Source organism: Littorina saxatilis, linkage group LG1 (assembly GCF_037325665.1).
Source record: "Littorina saxatilis isolate snail1 linkage group LG1, US_GU_Lsax_2.0, whole genome shotgun sequence".
NCBI lineage: Eukaryota > Metazoa > Mollusca > Gastropoda > Littorinimorpha > Littorinidae > Littorina > Littorina saxatilis.
In genome coordinates, this window is record NC_090245.1 from 82,256,558 (window position 1) to 82,268,620 (window position 12,063).

Here is a 12,063-nt window from a genome sequence, read left to right on the forward strand (position 1 = left end):
TCGCAGGGGCCATAAATGTTGTCTAAAAAACAGCTATTTTTCACATTTTTCCCATTTTCTCTGAAGTTTTTGAGATTGAATACCTCACCTATATATGATATATAGGGCAAAGTAAGCCCCATCTTTTGATACCAGTTTGGTTTACCTTGCTTCAAGGTCAAGGTCACAGGAGCTCTTCAAAGTTGGATTGTATACATATTTTGAAGTGACCTTGACCCTGAACTATGGAAGATAACTGTTTCAAACTTAAAAATTATGTGGGGCACATGTTATGCTTTCATCATGAGACACATTTGGTCACATATGATCAAGGTCAAGGTCACTTTGACCCTTATGAAATGTGACCAAAATAAGGTAGTGAACCACTAAAAGTGACCATATCTCATGGTAGAAAGAGCCAATAAGCACCATTGTACTTCCTATGTCTTGAATTAACAGCTTTGTGTTGCATGACCTTGGATGACCTTGACCTTGGGTCAAGGTCACATGTATTTTGGTAGGAAAAATGTGTAAAGCAGTTCTTAGTGTATGATGTCATTGCTAGGTTTAGTTATTTTTGACCATGTAAAGGTCAAGGTCAAGCATGTGAGTCGTATGGGCTTTGCCCTTCTTGTTTAAACACACTTTCAGACACACACACACACCTCCCCCCTACCCTTCTTTCAGACCTAATGCTTTCTTAAACTTATTTCTGTTCACAACCCCTGTAATTTTACCCCCTTATTGAGACTCCATCTGATTTCAATTGATGCTCTGTTGGGTCTAAAAAGGTGGGTAATTATACTCCACACCTATATAGCTGCAGTACACAATCACAGCTAAAAACACAGGAGATCTCAAGAAAAAAAGTTTGAACGAGTAAACGTTGCAAATAAACAAGACTGAGACAAACACCAGTCAGTAAACAAAACGGCATAATTTAAGTGCCAGATGTTAAATAAAAAATATAAAAAATATGATCCGATGTTCCGGCCCTTCCCTCACCCGGTCAGGTTGCTCTATTTGTGGTAGGGAGAGAAAACATAACTTGATGAGCAAGCAGTCGGGTGCACATGTCTATCACAACGAGTGGGTCACGTGGACTGCTCCTTCAGTCAGCCTGGTGAAATGTCAGCTTTGAAACTTGAAACTGATGCAGATGGCATAATTGACATGAGATGGGTAGAATGTTGTTGATAAGCTGCAGACACCAGATGTGATTTTGATACTTGAGATGAGCACCCAAAAAAAGACATTTTGAGCTGATGCTAAAACATTTAAAGTGGTTTAATAAAACCAAAACCCTATCAATTTGACCCTTGCTTGATCCCAACTGAAGAACAGATTTTTATTTTTATTTTGTTTAATTCATTTTTTTTTAACGATTAACACTTTATTTTTTACAAGGATAATGGCATGAACAAAGTGGTGTTGTTTTTTTAATATTTTTTTAATTCTCTTTTTGTGGAGTTTTAACATTTTTTAATATTTTTTTTTACATGTATATGCTGTACATTACAGGACGTTACATAAACAAGGGGACAAATTCATAAAACAGAACACACTTGGACAATTACAACACACAGGGGGTGAGGGGAGGGTGATCATGGCTTGGTGGTCGCAGTATCAAAAATATGTTTAAAAAAAAGAGAACCTAAAGGTTACATCAAAACATGCATATGCAAGCGCCAATCCTTGTAAAATTTATTTAATGTATTTTTCAATATTGCGTCATGCTTTTCACAAATAAATCTTTGCTTAAAATTTCTACTAAATGCCTGAAAATGAGGGATCTTTTTGTTCATTTTGGAAATATATACGTGGTGTTTGGCACAAATTACAAACACATCAAAAACTTTATCGGTGACTACATTGTTCGCCATTCCAAATAGAACCAGTTCTTTGGAAAGTTTTAAATTGTCACAATGGGTGCAGTTCGCCTTTAACCAATTGACCAATTCTATCCAAAAAAAGTCTGCACTTTATCACACTCCCAAAACATATGTATAAGGGTTTCTTCATTTCTACCGCAAAATGTACACCATGACTTGTCCACAAATTTTCGCAAAAATAGAAACTAGCTGTTCTGTCAGCAAAATTCTGTACAATAATCGGCACTGGAACCATCTCAGACAAGTATCCTTTGTTGTTTTAAAAACATGTTGAAAAATAACCTTCTTATCTAACAAACAGTTTACGGATTCAGACTATTTTTCGGTACATTTTGGGACCGTAACATGTTCAGTCAATTGTTGATAAATAGATTGTGTTTTACCTTTACAAATACATTTCCACACAATGGGCTCTGTCATAATAAAATGTTTATCAAATTCTAAACCGATTTTTCTCTGATATTTTTTAACAGCCGGTACACCTTCATACAATAAGAAAATCTCCTCGCACATTCGGATATTTCATTTTAAACGCAATAGGATAGTATCCATTTTGTCCCAAGATATGACCAATCTGAACAATTCCATTGTCAATCCAATTTTTAATGTACACTGTCTTTTTATCTCTGCGAATATTAACATTATAATGTAAACATTCTGATACAAAATCGTTGAAGGGTCACATTTTCCATGTAATTTCTTATAATGTTTAAATACATCGGTCCGAAACGGGTTATCCATTTTCTGCATCAAAACATTTGCAAATTCTTCTCCTCTCATATTAATTGTTATAACAAATGGACATGCTTTCAACATTAATCTTGATATTAATCCAGTAAGACGTGTATTTTCAGGGGTGGGACTCTCTTGTGATGAAAAAAAAAAAGGAAATCCCTTTTTTCTAGGGGGGTTCGGGGGCATGACCCCCCCCCCGAATTGTTTTAAATGGTACATTAAAATCTGGTGCATTCTGAGACTAAAATTCAACTCGTTTGGATCAGGTATATAAGACATTCTCTTCACTCCCCCCAAACAAAAATGTGATCAACGTCAACGAGTGACACTTTCCCGCGTTTACTGTATTCATTTCTTTTCGACAAAGCAAGCAATTAATAGGCTTCAACCTTCTTGATAAATTCTCCAATAATTTCTTTATCAACCTTCTCCTCTGTCCAATCCCATCTCCAAACTTTCATCCAATGTTGAACATTTGCTTCGTTCGACAATGTCTTTGCGGTGCGCCATTAAGTTTCGCAAACCGGAAAAGACAAAGGCGAAGACTGTACCAAATGCGATTCCGAACTGTTTGAGAAATAAATGCCGTTTGAGAATAAAATCGTTAAATATTATCTGATGCGGAAAAATAGATTACTTCAGCGGAATTCGTAAGTTGTGTCCGCGGAAATCCGCGGATCCGCGGAAAAGTCCCACCCCTGATTTTACTCAAAACGTCCTGCAGTCGAGGCGGCGAAATTCAAGACGCTTCTTTTGGAACTTCGATCTCTTCCAAAGCCTCGTGCAATCTCTTTCGTCAAAGCAAAGAAACGTCACTCTGGAAAGTGTAGCGTAACGTGTTTTTTCCAAAAATTCATCGGGGGGAATTAGCGAGCGCAATTTTTTTTCCGTAATGACGTTTGTCTCGGTGACTTTGGCATCATAAGCAGTAGAAAAACAGGTCCCTGCCAGACTTGCTTGACATGACATCATTTACATGATATACACACGTGTGGTTTGAATATGATATTGTTATCTAATGAGTGGTCTCTCTCATGCATGTAGGATAAAGACAAATTTCCAGGTTTGTGCAAGAGAGAAATTCATCATTAAGTTTTTTAATCTTATCTTATCGCACATTTCAACACAAACTAAACTGTTGCGAAATCAGCTCTTGACATTGTAATATTAAGGCACACACTTGTGAGACTCACAATGTCTTTTAAATGCTTCTGGATGATGAGGCTTTTGCCTCAGTACCTTAATTGCTGTGCCAGTTACGAGACATGTGGGTAATTTTGAATGAGTATGGGCACATAAAGTTTATGCTTCTGGATGATTAGGTTTTTGCCTCGGTACCTTAAACTGCTGGGCTAGTTACAAGACATGTGGGTAACTTTGAATGAGTCTGGGCATTATAAAGGTTCTGCCACAAAGCAAATGTCTTTAAATGCAACTGGAGTTAAACATTTTGGAAGAACCCCCTTTGGACAGAGGAGCATTTGTTCCATATTTATCAGGTTTTAGATGGAACTCCGGCTTCTCTGAGGAATTAAAAGGTGTGCTTGATTCAGAATACATTTGAAACCAATCAACGTTTTTCAAAGAATAATCTTTTTTCTTTTGTATGGCTGTAGAAAAAGTTTCTCCCTTTAAAAAAATAAGACAAAACAATGCCTCTGATTAGTTGAGCCAAGCTATCTGCTGGCGTCGCTCTGAAAAAAATAATCTTTAATGTGCATTTTGTGCAATGTCTGCACTATACGATGCCCTTTCCTTTTGAAAATATGCACACTGCTATAGATCACTGTTCATTGCCGTCATGATTGCTTCTCTGCAGTATATTAGCATAGCTGTGTGCGAGTTGCCAAACGAGCTATACATGTACATAGATTTTCCATACATGCAGACCTTGAGTGTTCTTGCAGCGTACTTCAGCTTAGACTGCAGTTGCTGAGACTGGTTTTCACATGATAATGATCTTATTTGTTACAATTGTTTTCTTTTCTTACAGAAGTTTTGAGGGTCTGGAGGATGGAGAACAGGACGGTTTCAGCAAACCCACAGGTGCTTCCTGTCTTTTCGAGGACACTGACCTTGCTTCGTTCAGTGACGATGATGATCGATCTGGGGATGATGAGGAGAATTATGGGGAGGATGATATCTCAACTTGAGCTTTGAAACTGCGTAGCATTCTCACATTCACTGTCAGATGACAGATCTGTCAATGTTTAAGCTAAACAGTTATCCAGTTTCCAGGAAGCAGGGATATTCCAGTGTTTGAACTTTCAATGACAGAGAGGAGTAGATTTTGCATTGATTCTGTGAGATTTGTAAAACAGTGGATGGAATGAAACTTACAGTTAAAAAGAAAACCATGGCTAAAGGTGTGATGCAGATGTGGAGGTAAACGTTAGCTTGCGTTGCAATAAGAGGCTGTACGATGTGATCGTTCTTGACCAATAAGAAAGTCTCTTTGGGTGATTGACTTTTCAAGAATAGATCTTATTATGTATGTAGTCGTATGTGCTTCTGAGTTGATGGAGTATTACACTTGTATGACAGGGTCTTGAGGATGTTCCTCAAACAAAATCTCAGGTGTTATCAAAACTTTTTTTTTTTAACTTTCTTATTGATAGGGCAGAAAAATGATGAAAGCATGATTGAAGGCCATTTTAAGAACTTACAAATGCATTCAAATCAAAGGTAAAAACTGTCTAGATGGATTGTATAGGTGTGCATTGCTTTCCTGATATATGATGCCTGTTAACATGTACATAGGGCTTGCTCAGTCACTGCCCATATGAGAATGTGCAGACAGTCTGCATTCGTCCTAATAGATGCAAGATTTCTGTCAGATTCATCATGAGGGCAAGAATTCTTTTTATTTTTAAAGAGAAAACAAAGTTTCATCTGCAAATACTTCTCTTAATTACATGAGTCCCCCCCCCCCCCCCCCAACACACACACACTTTTTTTTCCACCAAAGAACCCAAAACACAATGAACTCATGATGCATTTCTATGAAGAAGAAAAAATCTTGGTATCAGTAGTGCTTCCATATTCTTTAACATTACTTTTTAACTAATTGTGATTCCAGAATGTGGCTGTGATATTGTTTTGACAATGGCATTTAAGTCAGAGTTTGTATGTGCATCACAAATATATTTTGGATAGATTAAAAGGGAGCTGCTTCCCTTTTTTAGATCTGGCTTGCTTGTCTTTGCTGAAATTACTTTCTTGCAAAGCGAATGTACATTTAGAATGTGTATTATATATAACTATTATAAGTGAAGCACAGGTTGTTTTTTGACTCACATGCGAAGCAAAAGTGAGTATGTACTCACCCGAGTCGTCCGTCCGTCCGTCCCGGCGTCCGTCCGGAAAACTTTTAACGTTGGATATTTCTTGGACACTATTAAGTCTATCAACACCTGATGTGGCCTGATGGTGTATGGTTACAAGATCTCAAAAAACATGTGCGGCAACTTGACCTCACTTCAAGTTCAAGGTCACAGGGGCCGTAATTGTTGTCTTAAAAACGACCATTTTTCACATTTTCGCATTTTTTTCTGAAGTTATTGAGAATGGCAACCTTAGCTATGTATGCTATACAGGGCAATGTAAGCCCTATCTTTGGACACCAGTTTGGTTGACCTTGCTTCAAGGTCAAGGTCGTAAGGGTCCTTTAAAGTTGGATTGTATACATATTTTGAAGTGACCTTGACCCTGAACTATGGAAGATAACTGTTTCAAACTTAAAAATTATGTGGGGCACATGTTATGCTTTCATCATGAGACACATTTGGTCACATATGATCAAGGTCAAGGTCACTTTGACCCTTATGAAATGTGACCAAAATAAGGTAGTGAACCACTAAAAGTGACCATATCTCATGGTAGAAAGAGCCAATAAGCACCATTGTACTTCCTATGTCTTGAATTAACAGCTTTGTGTTGCATGACCTTGGATGACCTTGACCTTGGGTCAAGGTCACATGTATTTTGGTAGGAAAAATGTGTAAAGCAGTTCTTAGTGTATGATGTCATTGCTAGGTTTAGTTATTTGACCCTGACCCTGAAGGTCAAGGTCATGTAAAGGTCAAGGTCAAGCATGTGAGTCGTATGGGCTTTGCCCTTCTTGTTTTACATGGCTTTTAGACAGCATGTTCAAGTACAGAAAGTCAGCAAAATCTGTCTCATGACCTTTGTGTCCATGCTTGCTTTTCGGATAGTTGAAGTATTTCACGTTGTAAAACTGCATAGAGCTGTGCCTGTAAATATAAGAAATGTGCCTGTTCTAAAAATGTTCACCTCTCCAGATATAGAGCTAAGTTTTTAACTCATCATTTTACTTTACTACAAAATGATATTAGTCTTAATTCCTACCTTATGTACTGAAATGTCATGCTAACATTTGTACATTTGTTCTAGTTTTCACTAAATGTTTGCAGAATTGAGCACACATGTAAACTAGGAATGGAGACAAGGGTAGAGGTGTTTGTGTGTGTGGGTGTGTGTGTGTGTAATAAGAGCAACTCCCGGAAACTACTGGACTGATTTTCATAAAACTTTCCATGAGAATTCTTCCAGATAATATCCCCAGAGGGGTCCTGATTTGGCCTATATGGTCCGCTGGACCCAAAAAGCAACAACAATCAATCAATCAATCAATCATATCCCCAGACGTTGTTGGTTTTATTTTTTGGATAGATGTCTTTGATGACATATCTGACTTTTTAAAGAAGTTGAGGCGATACTGTGGCAATCTTATCAAATTGATTGAAATTTTGGTCAAACAATCCTTGACCCAGTCGAGACTATGGGATTGCAGTTGAGCTCAATAACTCAATAAATCAATTTGCTCATTAAAAATCAAAAAGTTTTGATTAAAATTAAAATTTTAATAACTGATTACAAAATGATTTGATTGTATTTTTTTTTATCAATTCCTAAATCCAAATATACAGATATGTCATGTTTACTCTGAAAATGTGCTCAAAATGACAGAAAAGCGGTTCTATGTTCGCATGCTTTGCGGAGCCCAGCTCGGTCTGTCTGGATCTTCTTAGCAATAACTATTCCCAGGGTTTTAGAGTTATTATCTTTTAGGTTCAATTGGTTGGTTAAATGTTTTGATATCGCTTCAAGGCTATTTCTATACAGCAACTAAGCTATTTATTTTTGAGAATATCGACCAAACTTGTACCAGTTTGTAGTCAGTTAACTGCAAGATTGACATCTATACTGTGGCATTTTATATCTACCTTTAGTGAAATTCTATGTACACACCTGATGTTTTTGGATATGAAAAAGAACAAAACATTTATGTTTTCTAATATTTTGCGCATTTTCAATGTTTGTATTATTAGACTGAAATCAAAATATATTGCACTTCTCAGAGCAATTTATTTTGTACAAATACTTTGCTTAAAAAAAGATAACTAAAAAAAAAGAAAAAAAAAAGAAAAGCAGAGAAAAAAGAAAGAAAAACACTCAGTCCCCTATTTTAACACCTTTTCTGTTATGAACAGGCTATCTTAGAAAGCAAGGTCTTACAAGAACGAATTGAATTTAATTGAATTTAAGAGGGCATATGAGTTTCAAATGGTACATTTACCTTTATCCAAAATAACGCTGCATGACATTGTGAACGTTGTCTTTGTTGTATTTTACATAAAGGGAGTTGCGTCTGTATCAATAACTAAATTGAATCAATGTGATGTGAAGTAAATAGGTGTGTGTGTGTGAGGTGAGATATAATAACAAGTGTTTATTTTTGAGAGTAATTGATGGGGTAAGGATGAGAGAAAGAGAGAGAGAGAGATTCTGAGAGAGAGGAAGAGAGAGAGAAGCGCTAATCCAACAAGTAAAACCAACATTTTTGTTCTGATCTTTTTTGTTTTATGACTACTTTGTGTCAGACACTGTGTCCATCTCATTCAAGACAATCGGAAGTTAAAGCTAAAGAACATGATTTTTGTATGGATTTTTCACGATTGTTTTGTGTGACATAACGTTAACTCCGTTTTTGACAACTGAGCTTTCACAAGAAAAGTGGTACCTGCGATGAAAGGACACCATTAGGAACAGCCAAAGTTAGTGTCCAATATTGCGGGTGGTCTTTAATGACAAGTCTATTTTTTTCAAGAGTATAGCCAAAGCGACAAGTTCGCAACAGAAGGTGTCCTTTATTGAAAGGTGACCTCTTATCGCAGGTGACCGCTGTACGTGTGTACATGTTCAGAAACCCTGAAGGTAGGTAAATTCAGTATTTTTATTATCAAGGACAAAAAGGATGGTGACTTGATTTTTAAGTCAACTAATAATGTAAACATAAGATGAAGTCTGAGCTGCATTAATTCTGAATGCTGTATACTGTACATGGATTAAAGTTAAGAATTGAGCATGGAATTTTCTTTTGTTGTCAAGAAAAGAATCTGCATCCATTTTGAAAGTGATGCAACAAATGTGTTGTGGCATGTTGCACAAGCGCGTGTACATGTACAATATTTCCTTATTTTTCATTTTCCTCTAAATATAATGTGTGTCCTTCATAAATGTGTCAATATTAATTGAGTCACTGGCTACAGATCTTGCAAAACTTTGTATGCCTTTGGACACATGTGAGATGTGATTCATCAAACCAGCTGGCCTTTTCAAAATGATGTAACCGGTGTAGAAAGATGATCTTTACAACTTTTCATGTCATCGCTCGGACTGTATTCGCTACATGTATATTTCTGTATAGACATTGCAGACATACTTCATAGTTGAATGGACTTGAATGCTTACCTATTACATTTACCTGGTATGGCCATATATATATATGTATACCCCCCGCGGGTTAGGGGGAAGAATTTACCCGATGCTCCCCAGCATGTCGTAAGAGGCGACTAACGGATTCTGTTTCTCTTTTTACCCTTGTTAAGTGTTTCTTGTATAGAATATAGTCAATTTATGTAAAGATTTTAGTCAAGCAGTATGTAAGAAATGTTAAGTCCTTTGTACTGGAGACTTGCATTCTCCCAGTAAGGTAATATATTGTACTACGTTGCAAGCCCCTGGAGCAAATTTTTGATTAGTGCTTTTGTGAACAAGAAACAATTGACAAGTGGCTCTATCCCATCTTCCCCCTTTCCCCGTCGCGATATAACCTTCGTGGTTGAAAACGACGTTAAACACCAAATAAAGAAAGAAAGAAAGAATGTATATGTTGGGCGCGTTTGATCGATCTGCGCGATCGCGCGATCGCGCTGCGCGTTTGGTGGATCGATCAAACGCGCACACATCGATCGATGTGTGCGCGTTTGATCAATACAAAGAATACAAGAATCATTAAAACGCGCAGCTCTTATATACTTGCGCATTTGGACGATCCGTCTCACAAATCACCACACTACGCACACACACGTCTGCTGGCAATGACCGGAAGTTATGACCGGAAGTAGGCCTAGCTATAAGTGTCTAAACAACAATCTGTAAGACATTTTAAAAAAGAAGAAAAAATGGGATTATATTGTACCAAACACTTCCTCAAAGACATCACATCACAGGTATATCACATCACATCACAGGTATACCTTATCATCCATTTCACATGTATTAGCTCATTGAGTGTTTAATTGTCCTTTAATAGCAAATGATTTAAAAGTTCAGCAGTTTTCATGAGATGTCAGAGGGATGGACAGAGATGAGGAAGGAGGGATTGGGGGGAGAGACTGAGAGACTAAGAGAGAGACTGAGAGAGAGAGAAAGTGTGTGTGTGAGAGAGAGAGAGAAGAGAGAGAGACAGAGAGCAGAGAAGAGAGAGACAGAGAAGAGAGAGAGACTGAGACTAAGAGAGAGAGAGAGAAAGAGATCCTGAGAGACTGAGCGACTAAGAGAGAGAGAGAGAGAGAGAGGGAGAAAGAGAGAGACTAAGAGAGAGAGAGACAGAGAGAGAGAAGAGAGAGCGATAGAGAGAGAGAGAGAAGAGAGAGAGACAGAGAGAGAGAGAGACTTAAGAGAGAGAGAGAGAGAAACATTGAAACATAGAACTTTATTACAGGAAAGATAGCATTAGATCCGTAGGACCTTTCTTCCAGCTAGTCCTGATCTAAGCAAAATGGTTATAATCGAAATGGGAAAACATAGGAACAAACTTTTTATGATGAAACGCAGACACACGCAATAATAGTAATATAAGACATAAGATCATAAGAGAGAGAGAGAGAGAGAGAGAGAGAGAGAGAGAGAGAGAGAGAGAGAGAGAGAGAGAGAGAGAGAGAGAGAGAGAGAGACTGTTTGAAAGATCGAGAGGCCTGACAACAAACAAATCAAAAACGTTGTTGGGGTATATTTCGGAACATTCCTGTATTTGAAACTTTTCACTTCCGGCGTGCGATGTGTGTGTGTGGTAGGGACTTACTTTGTGACAGATCGTCCAAATGCGCAAGTATAAGAGCTGCGCGTTTTAACGATTCTTGTATTCTTTGTAGCCTATTCTTTGCATCGATCAAATGCGCACACATCGATCGATGTGTGCGCGTTTGATTGATCCACCAAACGCGCAGCGCGATCGCGCGATCGCGCAGATCGATCAAACGCGCCTAACATATATGTATATATGATCATGTGTATCTGGTGAGAGTGGTTTTAACTTCAAGACAAGGATCCTTTCTCTTCCTTCTGCCTTAATACTTTTCCTGTACTAAACCAGTTTATTTTTTTATTTAATAATATTTCATAATTTTATGAGTTGTGAAAGTAACAGAAAGAAATGATTTCTGATGTGATTTTGTTGTTCACATACATACATTACCATGTATTCATTTAGGTTTTTTTGTCCAACATTGTACTAGATTTTGAAAGTAGAAACTGCTTTCAAATGTATTAGTTCCAAACAAAGCAAATGACTTTAGGTGTGTGTTTGTTGTCGGCCTTAACGCAAAAGGCCTCTGTCCCTCCGTCCGTCACACTTTTGATTGCTTGTAGCTCCAGTGTTTATGGGCCGATATGTCTGAAATTTGGCATGACATATTTTAGACCATCACTGCCCAAATGTCGTAGTTACATGCGATTAAGTGCTCACGTGTGCTTTCCATCGCTCATAGCTCGGGCATTCTTGACGGATTTGCCCCAAACTTTGTTTGAATGTGAATACATGTACATTGATGCTGAATCCGGGGTTTCTGTCCCCCCAGTCTAAAAAAAAAATTGCAAAGCAAAAATTTGAAAATAAAGAAAAAGGATGGCTCAGATTGCACCAGATTGCTCCATTTTTTTTGTTTTTATCAACATCTTCCGGACCCCCTAGGAGCCAGCCTTTGTCTTCTAAATTAGTTTTGGATCGGTCAATATTCCTGCTTTGATCCAAATTTGACTTCTTGAATTAACTTTTGGAAGGTGTATTAGGGGAAGTTTCTTCGCTCAGATAGTACCAGATTGCTCCATTTTACTTGTTTTTATCAACATTTTCCGCGGGGGCAAATGCCCG

General features: G+C 37.6%; 1 protein-coding gene across 3 annotated transcripts in view; it reads left to right on the top strand.

Moving 5' to 3' along the window:
* Positions 1–11,837, top strand: part of LOC138981544 (cytosolic carboxypeptidase 1-like) — a 57,299-nt gene extending 45,462 nt beyond the window's left edge. For all 3 annotated transcript variants that reach the window (XM_070354507.1, XM_070354500.1, XM_070354514.1), the window contains exon 25: positions 4,600–11,837. In XM_070354507.1, the coding sequence (XP_070210608.1) occupies positions 4,600–4,759 (160 nt within the window). In that variant the 3' untranslated portion in view covers positions 4,760–11,837. The remainder of the gene's footprint in view (positions 1–4,599) is intronic.
* The last annotated feature ends 226 nt before the right edge of the window (positions 11,838–12,063 follow it).